Source organism: Cetorhinus maximus, chromosome 7, assembly GCF_964194155.1.
Source record: "Cetorhinus maximus chromosome 7, sCetMax3.hap1.1, whole genome shotgun sequence".
In the NCBI taxonomy this organism is placed as follows: Eukaryota; Metazoa; Chordata; class Chondrichthyes; order Lamniformes; family Cetorhinidae; genus Cetorhinus; species Cetorhinus maximus.
The window spans coordinates 21,948,125-21,966,876 of NC_135885.1; the positions used below are offsets into that span (position 1 = coordinate 21,948,125).

The window sequence follows — 18,752 nt, forward strand, 5'->3', positions numbered from 1 at the left end:
TCTATTGCGTTTTTATCTTCACAAAGTACAAAAGGTTAATATGTCCATCAAGTTCACCTTTCAATTAAAATGGACAATCTCCCACATAGCCACAAGCTACCTTCTGAAAGTTTCCAATATATTAGCCACATTGACCATTCCCAGTAATGAGCCTGTCGTTACTAGACTTAATTTAGTCACATTTGGAAAATTAGTTGGATGAAAACTTGTTTTTATCAACTTATTGTTTTGATATTACCAAGGGGCAGGTTTCAGGAAATGCAGTGCTAGCAACTGACTCTGCATGATATCAACTTCAGCAGTAGTGTGGCTTGTTGCCATCTTCTCATTGTTGACCATATGTCATGGTAAGGGGGGTCAGAGAAATTAAATTGTATTAGTAAGCAGCCGTCTCTGCTTTTAATGTTGACTCTCAATGATTGTCACTCACATACAGCAGTGTTACCGGGGCAGAATTTTAATGCCTTCCCCCGAGGTGCGTTTGGAGGCTGGGAGGGTATTAATCAGGCAGGAGGGTGGCGAGCCCACTGCCTTTCCACCTCTGCCTCGATTAAGCCTCGTGGGTGACCTTCCTGCCCCACTGCCAATTGAGGCCCTTAAGTGGACAATTAATGTGCACTTAAGGGTCTCACCCCACCACCGCACAGGGCAGTCGCCATGCAAGAAGCCCAAAAAGCAAACCTGGTCATGTTTGCTTGCAGCTCACAGGAGGGTGGTCCCTTGTTATAAAGGTACTCATTGCCTAATCGAAGGAACCAGCGTTGGGAAAATGGTGGGGGGAGAGCCTCTGGGAGCCACACCCCTGCCCATGCTGCCGATACCCCTCCTCCCCCTATCCCTCAACCGCAATCTCTGCCTCGCTCACCCAGACTTGGATCCCTGGGTGATCCCAGGCTTCTCTCTGGGTGCATTGCCAGCAGCTGCCACCGCCCCCATGGTGGTGCTGCCTGCAATGGGGGGTGGTTTTTCAGCCCTCTGGGTTCTTGATCCCAGGGAAGGCCTGGCGCTGGCCATGTTAGTGCCTCCATTTAATACAGCGGGCCTTTCCCAAATGGAGACAAAGTGGGCCCTCACCAGCTCTCCAGTCCACAGGTGAGATGTCAGTTGCCTGCATTAAATACAGCCCCATTATTCCATCAGCCATATTACTTAAAATTTAAAGGGAGGTTTTCAAATTCCCCCTCTCCTTCCCTCCCCTCTTAAGAATTGAGAATGCATGGAGTCGTGCAAACAAATGCCAGGCATAAATTGTGGGGGCCTTAATGCATATATTATATAATATTTATGTTATATATCTAATATAACCATAATCATAAGTAAAAATCCAATACATTTAAACTTTGACAGCACAGATGTTAAAACATGAACGTTGTATTTCCTGGCTCTGTTCCTAGTGCGTTACTGTTAGTTAATTAAACAGCACAGTGTCAGAACCAGCTCCCTGATACAATGAACTAACATACGTACTTAAAGCTATCTTAACTCATTCAGCACTAAAATGAGCTTTGGTCACAGTTTGTTGATGAAGTTTAAAGACAAATCTACATGAAATGTTCACAGATATTAATCATGAGTCATAATTTATAAACTATCCCATTATAGTCCCATATAAAAATAATTGATCTTCTCGTCAGTATATCATATCAAAATAGTAAGAAAAACAAATGAGGAAATTGCCATTTATTCTCGTCACCGTCACTGTTTTCCTAGTTCTGTGTCAGTCAAACTGTCCAGTCCATCCGATAGGTATCCACTGCCATAGCCTTTTACTCTGTTTTCCATCTTTGTAAGCCTTTGCTTCAGCTTCATTTGACTGGATTTATACTCGGCCATGAGCCTAGCAAACCTAGTCTGCAAGCTGTCCAATGAAGACTCCATTCTCTCCACTTTTTCTTCCAGGTCTTTTGAATCCGCTCCCACTTTTGCTGCCTCTTCGTCTATCAAATTATCCTTCATCAGAATCTGACGCCCCTTCTCTTCCAGAATCTTTTTGGCATCTGGATACTCAGTCAGGGCTTCCATCAGGTCAACTTTGGACAGACAGAAGAGATCAGAGTAGCCTATGCTCCTTATGTTGGCTGTCCGCCTGTTGCCTGCCTTACTGCCCTTTATGTTCAAGATGCTGATTTCTCCAAAGTAACTGCCATCACTCAGGACCACAAACTGCGTTACCCCATCATCGGCTACAACAGCCAGTTTGCCTTCTTTAATGATGTACATCTCCCTGCCGATATCCCCCTTTCGGCAAATGTAGTCTCCGGGGCTGTACACTTGAGGCTGCAGCTTGAGCACCAACTCGATCAAAAGGCCGGCTTCACAATCTGCAAAGATCCGGACTTTCTTTAGAGTGTCCAAGTGGACGTTGATGGCGATTTCAGCCTTTAGTTTATCGGGTAGGTTTTTAAGGACTTCCTTCTCATCCACGCTCTTCTTGTTGATCCACAGGTAATCAAACCACTTGATGATCCTGGCCTCTAGATCTTTGCTCACTTTACGGAACTGCATGTACTGTTTGATGGAGTCAATTTTGGATTGGAACTCGGCTCGAGAGGCATTCATGTTTGAGATCATGGCGCCCACGTTACCGACAATGGTGGCAAAGATGAGCACTCCCACCAGAAAGTCAATTACTACAAATAAATACTCCACGTCCTTGACTGGAGGAGGTGTTTCTCCAATGGTAGTCAAGGTCAAAGTGGACCAGTAAAGGCAGTAGATGTATTTTCTGCTGAGCCGCCCATATTCAGGATGGGATATGTTTGGATAGACCCAGGTGTCAATACCAAACCCAATCGATTTTGAAATAGCATAATAAATGCAGCCATTCCAGTGAATAATGATGAGAATATACAAAACAAGATTTCCAATTCGAAATATGTTAGGGTAGTTGGTCCTGGTTTGCGTGCGATCAAAATATTCAAACATTCGGCCAAAACGGAATAGACGATTAAATCTCACCTCCGGGTAGTTAAATCCCAACCAAATGTAGGTTAAATCTGTTGGTAGAAGAGAGAGCATGTCCAATTTAAACTGAGGCATCTTCATGTAATTCTCTCTCAATTTCTTTGCATCCTTAACGAGCAGCCCTTGTTCAAGAAAACCTGGAGAAAGAAGTGTGACATTATTGAGCTGTACAAGGGGGGAAACTTTGAAGCATCGATTTTTCAAGTTAGCAGGGCTGCAGGATAAATAGCTTTCCGATTCTTTCAATAATTCCTAACTCACAGACAGTTTATTTTTGTTACTATATTTCAATAAAACTAGTTCCCTGCAGTTTCCTTTTAAATAGCTGACACATAGGAGGGGTGTTCCTTGAGGGGTTGAAAAAGTACTCCATATGGTAAAAACCACTAGCCCACGCTGGGGAGTTTTGGCAGTGTCAAAGGCCCTGGATGAGTTGCTCTGAACTCTAACCTAGAATACTGCCAGAGGGATAAATTTAAATGTACCTTTTATAAGTTATTTTCATTTCTAATTTTATCATAGTTTATGGCTGTATAATTAATTAAACCCTTGTAGCTGTCAAGTTTTCTCATTTACCAGAATTCTTGCATTTCAACTAGATAATTATGGGGTCAAGATTCGCTGCAGAACATAATGTAGGCTGCTGAACATTGCAACAGGACATTCAGCCCCTCCAGCCTGTTCCACCATTCAATTAGATCATGGCTGATTCTAACATGATTTTCTCCTCACCCCACTCTACAGTGTCCTAGCAATAGGCCCTGTATGTGCTGAGAACTCAGCTGAATTATTAAACTTAAAGCTGACTCTGAATTCCAGCTGGGTTAGCCATCACCCTAGCCTCAACGTCACATCATTGTCACAGCACGGGAGGCCATTCATCCCATTATGTCAGCACCAGCTCTCCGAATGATCAATTCACCTAGTGCCACTCTCCCACCTTCTCTCCGGAACCCTGCACATTCTTCCTCTTCAGACAATAGTCCAATTCCCTCTCGAATGCCTCAATTGAACCTGCCTCCACCACACTCTCAGGCAGCACATTCCAGACCTAAAACAAAAATAAAAATACCTGGAAAAGCTCAGCAGGTCTGACAGCATCTGCGGAGAGGAACACAGTAAATGTTTCGAGTCCGTATGACTCTTCAACAGAACTAAGGAAAAATAGAAAAGAGGTGAAATATAAGCTGGTTTAAGGGGGTGGTGGGACAAGTAGAACTGGATAGAGGGCCAGTGATAGGTGGAGATAGCCAAAAGATGTCATAGACAAAAGGACAAAGAGGTGTTGAAGGTGGTGATATTATCTAAGGAGTGTGCTAATTAAGGGTAGAAAAGCAGGACAAGCAAGGTACAGATAGCCCTAGTGGGGGTGGGGTGGGGTGAAGAGATCGAAATAGGCTAAAAGGTAGAGATAAAACAATGGATGGAAATACATTTAAAAATAATGGAAATAGGTGGGAAAAGAAAAATCAATATAAATTATTGGAAAAAAGGGGGGATTGGAAAGGGGTTGGGGATGGAGGAGAGAGTTCATGATCTAAAATTGTTGAACTCAATATTCACTCCAGAAGGCTGTAAAGTGCCTAGTCGGAAGATCAGGTGCTGTTCCTCCAGTTTGCGTTGAGCTTCACTGAAACATTGCAGCAGGCCAAGGATGAACATGTGGGCATGAGAGCAGGGTGGTGTGTTGAAATGGCAAGCGTCAGGGAGGTCTGGATCATGCTTGCGGACAGACCGAAGGTGTTCCGCAAAGCGATCACCCAGTCTGCGATTGGTCTCTCCAATGTAGAGGAAACCGCATTGGGAGCAGCGAATGCAGTAGACTAAATTGAGGTAAATGCAAGTGAAATGCTGCTTCACTTGAAAGGAGTGTTTGGGCCCTTGGACGGTGAGGAAAGGGGAAGGAAAGGGGCAGTTGTTGCACCTTCTGCGGTTGCATGGGCAGGTGCCGTGGGAGGGGGTTGAGGTGTAGGGGGCGTTGGAGGAGTGGACTAGGGTGTCCCAGAGGGAACGATCCCTACGGAATGCCACCAGGGGAGGGGTGAAGGGAAGATGTGTTCGGTGGTGGCATCATGCTGGAGTTGGCGGAAATGGCGGAGGATGATGCTTTGAATGCGGAGGCTGGTGGGGTGATATGTGAGGACAAGGGGGACCCTATCATGTTTCTGGGAGGGAGAGGAAGGTGTGAGGGCGGATGCGCGGGAGATGGGCCGGACACGGTTGAGGGCCCTGTCAACCACCGTGTCAATCTCCCGCGCATCCGGTTTCCTCTACATTGGAGAGACCAAACGCAGACTGGGTGACCGCTTTGCAGAACACCTTCGGTCTGTCCGCAAGCATTACCCAGACCTCCCTGTCGCTTGCCATTTCAACACTCCACCCTGCTCTCATGCCCACATGTCCGTCCTTGGCCTGCTGCAATGTTCCAGTGAAGCTCAACGCAAACTGGAGGAACAGCACCTCATCTTCCGACTAGGCACTTTACAGCCTTCCGGACTGAATATTGAGTTCAACAATTTTAGATCATGAACTCTCTCCTCCATCCCCACTCCCTTTCCGATCCCCCCTTTTTTCCAATAATTTATCTAGATTTTTCTTTTCCCACCTATTTCCAATATTTTTAAATGTATTTCCATCCATTGTTTTATCTCTACCTTTTAGCCTATTTCGATCCCTTCCCCCCACCTCACCTCCACTAGGGCTACCTGTCCCTTGCTCATCCTGCTTTCTACCCTTAATGTCACCTATTAGCACATTCCTTAGATAATATCACCACCTTCAACACCTCTTTGTCCTTTTGTCTATGACATCTTTAGGCTATTTCCACCTATCACTGGCCCTCTATCCAGCTCTACCTGTCCCACCCCTCCTTAAACCAGCTTATATTTCACCTCTTCTCTATTTTTCCTTAGTTCTGTTGAAGAGTCATACGGACTTGAAACGTTAACTGTGTTCCTCTCCGAAGATGCTGTCAGGCCTGCTGAATTTTTCCAGGTATTTTTATTTTTGTTTTGGATTTCCAGCATCCGCAGTTTTTTGCTTTTAACATTCCAGATCTGAACCACTCGCTGTGTGAAAAAGTTTCTCCTCATGCCTCCATTGCATCTTCTGATAATTACTTTAAATCTGTGCCCTCTCATTCTCAATCCTTCTGCCAGAGGGAAGAGTTTTCCCCTATCTACTTTGTCCAGACCCCTCATGATTTTGAACGCTTCTATCAAATCTTCTCGCAACCTTTTCTTCTCCAAGGAAAATAGTTCCACTTCTCCAATCTATGTAACTGATGTTCCTCATCCTGGAACCACTCTCTCCAATGAATTTACACCCTTCCTAAAGTGTGACGCCCCAGAACTTTATGCAATGCTCCAGCTGAGGCCAACCTAGTGTTTTATACAAGTTCAAAAAAACCTCCTTGCTCTTATCCGCTATGCCTCTATTAATAAATCCCAGGATGCTGTATGCTTTATTAACTGCTCACTCAACCTGTCCTGCCACCTTCAATGATTAATGCACATGTACACCCAGGTCCCTCTGCTCCTGCAACTCCTTGAGAATTGTACTCTTTATTTTTATATTGTCTCTCCATGTTCTTCCTACCAAAATGAATCACTTCATACTTCTCTGCATTGAACTTCATCTGCCACTTGTCTGCCCACTCCACCAACTTTTCTATGTCCCATTGAAGTTCTACACTATCCTCCTCACAGTTCACAATACTGTATCATCTGTAAATTTTGAAATTGTGCCTTGTACACCAAGATTTAGATTATTAATATATATCAGGAAAAGCAAGGGTCGCAACACCCTTGGGAACTTCACTACAAATCTTTCTCCAGTCCGAAAAACATCCATTCACCACTACTCTCTGTTTCCTGTCACCCAGCCAACTTAATATCCATGTTGCTACTGTCTCTTTTGTTCCATGAACTATAACTTTGCTCACAAGTCTGTTGTGCAACACTGTATCAAATGCCCTTTGGAAGTCCATGTAGGCCACATCAACAGCATCACCCTCATCAACCCTCTCTGTTACCTCAACAAAAAACTCCAGCAAGTTAGTCAAACATGATTTACACTTAACAAAATCCATGCTGGCTTTTCTTAATTAACCCACATTTGCTCAATTTTGTCCCAAATTATTGTTTCCAGAAATTTCCCCACCACTGAAGTTAAACTGACTGGCCTGTAATTGCTGGGCTTAGCTTCACATGCTTTTTTTTGAACAAGGTTGTAACAATTGCAATTAGTGCTCTGGCACCACACGAGTTTAAGGAAGACTGGAAAATTACAGTCAATTTCTACTCTCAATTCCCTCAGTATCTTTGCATGCACCTCATCCGGTCCTGGTGCCTTATCAACTTTAAATACAGGCAACCGACCCCCCTCCTTATCAATTTTAAACCCTTCGAGTGTCTGAATGTTTAAAATTGATAATGAGGAGATATTGGATAGGCTGTCTGCGCTTAAAGTTGATAAGGCCTGCTGCCGGGACTGCATATAGAACTGAAAATCGACCCTCAGGTCTCAACAGAACTGTCTGAGGAGACTGTGGGCACATTCAATTGATACCTGGAGGGGTAACCAATTGACCGCACCTCCAGCTGAATGACTGAGAGCAGCATGGGCAGAGGGCAAGTTACAAACACATCCTCTCAACCTCGAAATGAGGCTTGGCACTGGGAAGCGGGTGGCTGAGGAGCAAGAAATAACATCTTAGAGAAATGTGAAAAGTAAACACGTGGTTCGTTAAAGAAAAGGTTTGATTACCCGTTCGGAATCTTACAGCTGAATCCATTATGTAGATTGTGTCGGATATGTAATCCAGCACCAGCCACAAGGCGAGATTTTTTACTTGAAGTTCATCAAAACAAGCCCTGAAGTACAAAATGCAACTTTAAATTTGACAATAAAGCAACATGCGTGCTCTGATAGTCGCCCTGATGCATGGTACTGTCGTATTATGTCGGCTGTACCTGGAAGGTTGATATTATGGCGTGAGTTTTCGCACAGACGGAGAGGGTTGCTGCGCAAAAGTACCAGCAGAGGCCCGAATCCGGAAGTTCCACCCATAAACCCGGCCATTTTCATGAGGGGGGGTGGGGATGGGGAAATGGGGGTGGGTTCTAAATTACACATCCGTGATTCACGGAGACAGCTGCCTATATAAATCAGCAGCTGCCTCCCCTCATGTAATATTTTGGTGAGGTAAGAGTCTGAAACTGAAAAAGTGCAGATTAGACCAGGTAAGAGCTGTTTTGAACCTTGTGGATTTGTTTTGACTGCCAGGGCACCCTTTTGGGGAGGTAAGGTACCCCTTTGGATATGTTCTCGAGACACCTTGGGAGAGGTAAGGTACCCCTTTGGGAGAACTAGGTCAGGTGCCCTTTGGGATTGTTGAAAGTAGACATGATTGTGCGTAAAAGTGCATAGGCTCACTGGAACCGTCAAGCTGTCAAACAGCTGTCAAAGAATTGTCAAAACCCATTAGAACTGTCAAAGCTGTCAAGGGATTTAACTCTACTAGGCTGTACATTAAAAAAAATGTGTGGAATTTAAAAATAATTAGTGCTTGCTATTTCACTTTGTCTTTTGACATAAGCCTGAGGCAGTCATTACAGTATTTGTGCTGCATGACAGTTTTTACATCTCAACATTTATCATAGTGGGATGCCTGCTAAGTGAGCAGTTTGACAGCTCCAAGTGGTTATAGAATAGAAATTATTGTTTTCATAAGAGATTAAGTGCTTAAGTGACATATTTGTTTTAGAGATTAGTTGAAGGAATTTCAACCGCTGCAGTTCATGTGCTGTAGGTATACCCACAGTGCCAATAGGAAGGGAGTTCCAGGATTTTGACCCAGCGACAGTGAAGGAACTGCGATATAGTTCCAAGTGTGGATGGTGTGTGATTTGGAGGGGAACTTGCAGGTGGTGGTGTTCCCATGCATCTACTGCCCTTATCCTTCTAGATGGTAGAGGTCGCAGGTTTGAAAAGTGCTGTCGAAGGCACCTTGGTGAGTTGCTGCAGTGCACCTTGTAGATGGCACACACTGCTGTCGCTGTGCATCGGTGGTGGAGGGAGTGAATGTTTAAGGTGGTGGATGGGGTGTCAATCAAAAAGATTCCTTTGTCCTGGATGATGTTGAGCTTCTTGAGTGTTGTTGGAGCTGCAATCATTCAGGCAAGTGGAGAGTGTTCCATCACACTCCTGACTTGTGGCATGTAGATGGTGGATAAGCTTTGAGGAGTCAGGAGGTGAGTTACTCACCTCAGGATGCCTAGCCTCTGACGTGCTTTTGTAGCCACAGTATTTTTAAGGCTGGTCCAGTTCAGTTTCTGGTCAATGGTAACCCCAGGATGTTGATAGTGGGGAATTTAGCGATGGTAATGCCACTGAATGCCAAGCGGAGATGATTAGACCCTCTCTTGTTCTTGGCGCAAATGTTGTTTGCCACTTATCAGCCCAAGCCTGTTTGTGGACAAGGGAAATGAGGGAAGCGATATTGTAGCTAAACTGATGGTCATAACCACTGAACAAGAAGTCAATGAGCTTCTTATTTTTCAAATTACGGATGTAGGGAGCAGATGAGAGTGAGGCCTGATAATACATTATGTGACCAGCCAGATTGGCAGCTAAATCAGTTGTGCTGTCAATAAGCACAAGTCTGTGCTCCCTCATATTAAGTAAATAAAATTGGTGACTATACCAGAGGGAAGTACCAGAATGAGAGAGAGTTTTACTGGGTTTCAAAGTCGGAGAGGAGGGAGTGGTTGAACAAAATGGCAGCTGCAGGAGTCTTGAATTGAATGGAGGGACAAAGATTAGGCTCTTAAGAGGTTGAAAGTGTTTGACTTGGAGGAGAGTTTTTTTCCCAGGGGCAGAAACAGAAGGAAATAGGGCTGAATGTGTTAGGGAAATCTGGTGAGAGTTACAAGGAAATGGTCAGAGATGGCCATTGATCAGAACGACAAAAACCCTAGAAGATGGTAATATGAAGATTGCGGATCCGAATATGGATTAGAGTGTTTATAGGGAAAGAGGTTTCAGAAGAGCAGTGAAATCTTAGTATAAAACAAAATGCAAAATTTCAAGTGTAAAGCTTTACATATTGTACAGGAATTAAAACACAGAAGAGAAATTGCAACTTGTAAGAGTAGACAAAAAAGTATAATAATACTTGGAATTTAAGTTGAGGGACTTTTGAGAAGGTCAGGTTTGCCAAGGGCCACTGTTGAGTTGGAGGTAGAAATTTGTACATTGCATTAGTTCCTAATTAGCCATATGTTAATCTTCTCACCTCACAAATGGTACTATTATGTATACCAGTTCATAAATTTGGGCACATATGTCAAGATGCTTTACCATTTATCAATGCCCCTTTAAACTCACATGTTTGGATATTTTTTCCTTCTTGTAAGTCAAATAGTAATTGCTTACTATGTTAAACTTAAACCTACCTGCTCACTAGCATACACCAGTTGTACATGACAGGCACTGCGATAATAGAAAGCCATCTATAGTAAAGATTTTCTGCAGGGTCAATGACGTACACATCTTTCTTCCTAGGGACCAAAACAGAATATGTCACAACAGAAACTTCCAGCAAAAATTTTACTCCAGTTAAATTCACTTGGTCGATTACTTGCAACAGGACTAATGTCTTCCATTTCAGTCTCATTATGCAAATTGCTCTGCTCTACTTTTAAATATTATCAACATTTCTAGAAATCAAGAAGAATAACATTGCTAATACTCTTCATTTTAAAACATTCCATGTAAAAGTGGCATTAAAATATTCTCTATTAAATAAATTCAAAGATCACGATGAGCTGCTTACCTGGTTAATTATAATACCGTTCGCTCAATATTAGATGTTAAACTCAACAAGTTATAATCTATGAACCAAGACACGCAAGTTATTTAGTCACCACTATTTCACACACAGCCTACAGTCTATTGGTACTGTTGTCCATGATAATCCATCAACTATAAGCTTTATGTACACTTTACAATTCAAAACTGGAAGAACCAATATCACATCAATGTATGTCATACATTTCAACAACTGAAGAACAAACAGTATGTCAATTTACACTCACAATCTACAAGTTCAAACATATCAGCTGAAAACATCACCATATTAAATTCATAACAGAAGCCTGATACAGGGCCCTATATCTACTGCAAACATTAAACTAAAACACCTTGGCTAAGAGTTTCCATTTTAGCCACAATTGGCACTGGGTACAAATTGTGTTCAAAATTACACTCATTTTAGAAACTGAATTATTTGCTGAAGTTTTTGCTCAAACTCATTTGCATATTGCCAAAGGCAGTAATCTTCCATGAACCAGCACCGTTCGGGCATCTTATCAATGATTTTTTTAAAAATGTTTTCCATTAAAAAATATCCCTTGATATATTTAAGAGTAATAACCTCCTGTAGTTTTATTAATAAAGCTGAAAATTGATTTATCATAAAGACTAATCATTTTTAATCAGAGCGTGTAGTGCACCACCTGAGAGTAACCCAGTTTTAAATAATTGAAAATGACTTTAAAAAAACACGACACAAGCCATTTACTAGTTTCAGTGTTGCACAGCAGGCTGTTTCTGAGTAAATCAAATCATTTTTACTATGTAAAATATTTTAAAAGGAGCATAACAGTGTCCTTGCACCAAAAAAAAGGCTTAATGTTAGCAGCCACCTCAAAGTTCTGCAAACAGGCCTAATTGGGGGACGTCGTCATGGCGATTAATTCGATCTGGGGGTGTGGCCAGCTTTGTGGGCAGGGCCGGTTTCCATCACAGTGTTTCTTAAACTGGTGCAAAATATTGCGGAAACTCAATTTTGTACTTTTTTTTTGCGCTTGAGATTCCTCAATCTTTGGTGTTGGTTTGACTGAATTTCTCTGAAGAAAATCAACGAGAGGAAACTCCAGGCTCCTTGCCTACAATGAAGTGCAGTTACTGTTGTAATGTGGGTGAATATGGCATCCATTTCACAAACAGCAAGACCACACAAACTGCAATGATCAAGTAGTCTGCTTTTGGCGATGTTGGTTGAGGGAGTGAAGTAGGCTGAACAGCAGAAGAACACCCCTTCCTCAGGAAGTTTGACGGGATTTTTAATCTCTACCTGAAAGGCAGAAAGGTCCAAACAATGGCAGCCCCAACTATAATGCAGTGGGATGTTGGTATAGATATACATGCTTGCATTCAAACATGGACCTTAAACCAGAACCTTCGGACACAGGGGTAGTCGTGATAGTTCATGCTTAATCCAATGTAATAAATTACTAAATTAAATCATTATTATCTTCAGTTGAAATAGTATTAGTACCTTTAGGATACCATGTGCCTGCCACTTGTAAAAGAGATTGGCTGGGATTTTCTACTTCTACAATTATCAGCACACGACTTTCTGGCCATTAGGGCAAATGAGTGTAAAGTCATAGCCAGCGAGCACAAAAGCAGAAACTTCCAAGCATTACACCCTGTTGCACTCTTGCTTGCAGTTAGCACAAGGATAATGCAAATATCAGAAGTATAATGGAAGCATTTCATGGTAACAGTTATGGTGTCCAGATCAGACAGGCTGATATGCAAGGAAATCTGAATACGAAGAAGTTAAGAACAATTGTGTACCAATCAATGTTCGTCATTTTTATTTTCATTACTTACTCTTCCTTCTTTTTCTCATCTTTTTTCCCTTCCTTGTTCTCATCTTTTTTTTCTTCCACTTTGCTGCATGATGAACATCAATATTTAACAGCTTACTGCACATCAAAGAGGCTATTATATATCAAAGAGGATCATGGGTAGAAAGGACCACACGGGTCAATAAAACAGCCAAACCACAAATAGGGTCCATTTATTTAGACCAGCAACAAGCTGAATATTTTATTACCATTTATTACCTCTCTTTTTCATGATGGTTAACTGGGTAATCACTTACTTTTGGGTCTGTAAAAATTCACAATTGGCTATGCGTATTAGTTCGCCCAGTTTTTCCTATATAATTTAACGCTGAAATATTATGATGACATGCTGTGCTTATTTGGGTGTTTGGCTCATTAGGATGTTTAGGCCCCAGGCACGCCAAACATTCTGATCTATTCTAGTAATAATGCAACGAGTTTGCTCAACTCCAGGCTGCTAGGAAAGGACAGTGAATGTCTCACAAATGTAGGATACTCAAGCGAAGCCTCAAAGAAGCTGATATTATCTGGGCGGAATTTTACAGTCCCTCCCGCCAGCGGGATTTTCCGAAGTCAATAGATTTTTGAACAGCTTGCCACATTTTCTGGCCCCACCCCCGCCACATTGGGGCCATAAAATTCCGCCCCTTATCTTTTTAATTCATTCTCAGGGTGTGAGTGTTGCTGGCAAGGCCAGTATTTATTGTCCATTCCTAGTTACCTTGAGAAAGTGGTGATACAACAGAGTGACTTAAAGGCCGCTTCAGAGGGCAAGTTAGTAGTCAATCACACTGGTTTGGGACTGGAACCACACCTAGTGCAGGCCAAGTAAGGACAAAAAGTTAGAGTGAACTAACTGGTTTTTAACAACAATCTGACAGCTTTACAATAATGATCACTTTCATAGATACAGCGTTTTAAAAATTGAATTCAAATGCTTAAATTGTCATGGTGGTATTTAAACTCATATTCATACAAACATTTGGTCATTCGACCCCTCGAGTCTGCTCCACCATTCAATAAGTTCATGGCTGATCTGATTGTGGCCTCAACTCCACTCTTCTTCCTACCGCCATACCCTTTGACTCCCTTGTTAGTCAAGAATCTATCTACCTCAGCCTTAAAAATATTCAATGACCCGGATTCACCACTCTCTGGGAAAGAGAGTTCCACAAACTAATGAACCTCCGAGGGAAAAACTTTCTCCTCATCTCCATCTTAAATGGGAGACCCCTCATTTTCAAACTGTGTCCCCTGGTACTAGTCTCTCCCACAAGTGGAAACATTCAGCATCCACTCTGTCAAGTCCCCTCAGGATTTTTTATGTTTCAATAAAATCGCCTCTCATTCTTCTAAACTCCGAAGGATCCAGGCCCAAGCTATACAGCCTTTCTTCAATGGGCAACTCCCTCATTCCAGGAGTCAGTCAACTGAATCTTCTCTGAATTGCTTCTAAAGCATTTATGTCCTTTCTTAAATAAGGAGACCAAACTGTATACAGTACTCTAGGTGTGGTCTCACCAATACCCTGTAGAGCTGCAGCAAAACATCCCTGTTTAGTCTTTGATTCTGGGTTGTTAATGTGGTAACACAACCACTTATTACCAAACCCTCTAGCATCACCTATCCTACCCTTATGCTAGAGAGTGCCTCCTGCTGCTGAAGAAACAGCACTGCCACTTGCATTTGTAAAGAAATCCACTCAATTAAAGGAAAACACTTGAAAGAGAAAGAACTCGCGGGGATGAGGAACACTGTCAGAAATGAAATATTCTCTTCATAAAGAGCTTAGAAGCATGCTGGCAACAAAATGGTTGCTGCCTGAACAGGACTTTTCGGAGGTGGTGCCATAGTGGACTAGTAATCCAGAGACCCAGCTAATGCTCTGGGGACATGAGTTCAAGTCCCACCACAACAGCTGGTGGAATTATAATTCATTTGCTAAAACTGGAATTGAAAGCTTGTCTCAATAATTGATTGTTGTTAAAAACTCATCTGGTTCACCAATGCCCCTTTAGGGAAGGAAATCTGGCCTACATGTGACGCCAGACCCACAGCAATGTGGTTGATTCTTAACTGCCCTCTGAAATGGCCTAGCAAGCCACTCAATTCAAGGGCAATTCGGGATGGACAACAAATGCTGGCCTTGCCAGTGACACCCACATCCCATGAAAGAATAAAGAAAAAAAACTGAGTCTCAGCCAGTTACCTGTTGTTCCGAGTCACTTATCTCAGTTGGGAAAAGCATATTGCTACTTAGTTGGACTAAGGCAGCCAGATGGAGCACCACTGCAGAAGCAAGATATTTTAGTCCAGTTGGCCAATCATAAAAAGTGCTAGGGATTATGTAGCCCAGACTTGTGCCTGTGGCTCCAAAAACAGAATCCAATGGTAAGCCAAGTGGAAGGGCCAAAGGAAAAACAATATTCTAATGGTGTAATTGGTCACAACAATCGTTTTATCACTATTTACTAGCTACTGGCACATTTATGGCATAGGCCAGCATCTTCCGGTTGGTGAGCGGGGGCGGGGCCTGCTTGCCGACGCGTAAAATGACACGGGGTGATGTTGGGGTATACGTCCCGACGTCACCCCGCGTCATTTAGATTGTCAGTTCGCTGGGCGCGCATCTGAGTCGAATGCGCACCCGCCAACCTGTCAACAGCCTATTAAGGCCACTAAATCCATTAATGGACCTGCCCGTCCAACCTTAAGGCTGGCGGGCAGGCCGGGAGCCCAGGCGGGCTTGTGAAAAATCATGAAACCTCATCCACTGGCGGGATGAGGTTTCATGAGTGATTTTAAAAATGCAGAATATTTTACAATAAAAGTTATGGACATGTCCCAACTCATGTGACAGTGTCACATGAGGGAACATGGCGGGAAAATTTTTTCCTAATCTTTATTCAAAGTTTTGAATCGGAGCCGATCTCCCTGAGGCAGCACTTTGCCTCAGGGAGATCTGTGCGCTCTTTCACACGCATGCGCGTAAGAGCGGACTCCCGGCTGAAAGAATCCCGCCCTCCCCCCCCCATCCGCACAGGGTGCGCATAGCACTTCCTGGCACACATCATGCTGGGTGGGCCTTAATTGGTCCACCCACGTAAAATGGCAGCACGCCCCCGACCGGGGGTGCCGATCGGAAGCCCGCCTGCGCACGCCTGATCTCGCACTCCACCCCCACCCCCGCAACAGGGGGAAAATGTGGCCCATAATGAAGAAGGAATACTAAAGTGACATGATTGTAGGACGATAATTGAACTATTCCTAGTCTGGTCAGCAAACCTAACAAGATCATTTAAAATGAAATACAATATTTTAATGTGGATTTTAGCCAACAAGTGTAAAAACACAGTTGATTATAAGGAAATCTAAAACGGTAGTTAATTGTATAGCCATTTGTAAAATGTACAGGTCATACCTAGAAGTCATGATTCAGATAAACCACAGACCTTATATTTAAAGGACTGAGCGGTGGCAGTCGGGAGCATCTTAGGAAGGGAATGCTAAAGGAATGTTGTTTTAAATTGACAAAAGCAAATTTAATATATTACACTGTCTTTTTCAGTGTTTCTATAACACAGTTTCCACAAACAGCATTATACTAGTAAGGTAGTATCTTAATGCTTCATAGTAACTAAACTCTACAACAACCAAGATTAAGAATTACTTAGAATAACAACAGCCCACAGCGACATCTGATAGCTTCCTCATTTGCAGCACTTGTGGCAGAACCTGCCTCTCACGGATTGGTTTCTTCAGCCATCAACAAAAGTGCAACATACGAAACTATCCCATCCCCAACGGATTTGCCGCATATCCATCATCTTAAGTAGATGGAGGGATGCCGACAGACACAAAAACATCTGCAGGACAGCCTTGTTACTTTCCCATCTCGTTGTCATATTATTTATTTTATATACTTCAATTTATTTCTTTTTTCATCTTAATTTCTAATAAGAAATTAGAAAGACTCAGATGCATTCAGTTGCTCATTTTAATTTTGAATGGTTCTTCCGTGTGTTCTGTTCTAATGTCTTTACATCTTGTATGCCATCCTTGTTAATTAAGAATGGCTCTTTCCTAGCTACTTTTAACCTCCTCAACGCCAGGAGGCACTTGTTTCAAAGGCTGGTTCTGTAGTGAATGCCAGTGGGCAAATTATTTCTGTAACAGCTTGGTGAACATAGTCCCTGGGACAACTCAATTTAATCTTCAATACTGCCTATTAAGATGTTTGTTTAGTTGATATACGCAGGAAGGTCTACTCTAGAAAACAAAACTGCACAGTTTGACATTAATTTCTATACCTTACCCTGTCTCTTTATTTTCCGCTTCCTTGTCATTTGCTTCAAGCTTTTCTTTCCTTCAAATTATGGAGAATTCCAGTTTCAACCATAAACAAAATAATTCTTTTATGTTTAAGTAAATACTCTTACTAAAATTTATCATTGCAATTATTTCCAAATAAACTGCGATTGCATTATAGATCTTAATGTGGGAACAAAAGATTCAAAATGTCTAAATCAAACACCAAGGTTCTGATTATGACTTATTTGATTAGTGTACAAATATAAGCCATCTAATCGGACAATCCAATCGTCTTACCTACTACTGATTTAAATTGCTAGAGGCTATGATAGATAAACCAGAAATAGAATCCAAGGGTAACATTTCAAACCATATTCATTAATTTCTCCTTTATATAGCTATTAGTCAGAGAAAAAGTACCTTGAGATGTTAATTGTACACTTCTCAGGGTTAACTGAACTACTACGGGGCTACTCTATGTTATTAGCGGGATTGGTTAGAATCTCTAGTGGGAGCCGAATTAAATCTATCTAAGCTGCTTACCCTTCATCCTTGTTGTTGCAGTTGTTTACATTGAAATGTGCCAAGGACCACTGGCTGCCGCATTGTAAAATAGAATAGTGACACAAAACATGAAGTTGCCCTGGCGTTGGAATAATGTCATTAATACTAGAAAAGACATTTCATTCAACTAGTCTGAGTTGACTTCCCACATTCAGCTGAGAAAAGGAATGGAAAATCATTGACATTTAATTAAACAGACTACAATAAGAGCAAAAAAGAGAGTATTGTCAACTGATATCTTAAGCAGGATAGCATGAGCAGCACATTCTCCTAAAATCTCCCCTCCAATGTCTCTTTAGGTATTCTTACATTTACAGACTTCTGAAATGCAATCATGCTGGTAACATTTTACATACGGTGAACAATAAACCAAATTATATAGAAAATGCTGTTTAACAATATGAGATATAGAATCACACACCTAACAGTGTTCTACAACCTATAATATGCACCAATAAGTATGAAAAGATATTAGCATCCATTAAAGCTTATTAAAATCAGCATCTATCAGTGACAAATTCTCACACTAAAAAAATCATTTTAAGATAGGAAGATAGAAATAGAATTAGACTTCCTCAAGTTTGTTCTACAGTTCAGTTATATCATGGCCTAGCAGTATCTTATCTCTATCTACCACATTGATTTTGTAATCCTTAATACCCTTGCCTGACAAAATCTATCAATCTCAGTTTTGAAATTTTCAATTGGCCTAGCCTAAACAACTTTAGGGGAGAGAGTTCCAGATTTCCACTCCACCTGTGTGTGAAGGCATCATCCCTGGACTGCCCGGCTCTAATTTCAAGGTTATCACCCCTTGTTCTAGACTGCCCATGCCCCCAATCTGGGGAAACAACTTCTTACCTATCAATTCCTTTAATCATCTTAAATACCTCAATTAGATCACCCCTCAATCTTCTCAAGGGTATACAAGCCTAGTCCATGCAATTGGTCCTAATAATTTAAGCCTTTTAGCCATGGTACCATTCTGATGAATCTGCGCTGCACCCCATCGCCAATATATGCTTCCTGAGGTGTACCATCCAGAACTGAATACAGTATTCTAAATGGGGTCTAACCAGACCTTTTCCATAGCTTTGGTGGAAAGTCAAATTGGGCTGGTTTTATATTGGGCAGTTGATTCGATATTGCCTGTTTTACACCATTGCTGTTACAATTACCTAGGATAGCCTTTGAAGTGGGTATTTGGAGGGG

At 42.1% G+C, this 18,752-nt stretch overlaps 1 protein-coding gene across 2 annotated transcripts in view; it reads right to left on the reverse strand.

The window, feature by feature from the left end:
• Nucleotides 1-1,392: 1,392 nt before the first annotated feature.
• The window catches only part of cnga3a (cyclic nucleotide gated channel subunit alpha 3a), a 32,888-nt gene continuing 15,528 nt past the window's right edge, over nt 1,393-18,752 (reverse strand). Inside the window, exons 4-7 of one of the 2 annotated variants that reach the window (XM_078544819.1) lie at nt 16,764-16,766; nt 10,422-10,526; nt 7,732-7,838; nt 1,393-3,101 (exon numbers count right to left, since the gene is read on the reverse strand). In XM_078544819.1, coding sequence (XP_078400945.1) covers nt 1,696-3,101; nt 7,732-7,838; nt 10,422-10,526; nt 16,764-16,766 — 1,621 coding nt within the window. In that variant the 3' untranslated portion in view covers nt 1,393-1,695. The remainder of the gene's footprint in view (nt 3,102-7,731; nt 7,839-10,421; nt 10,527-16,763; nt 16,767-18,752) is intronic. The other variant, XM_078544817.1, reaches the window with a different exon arrangement.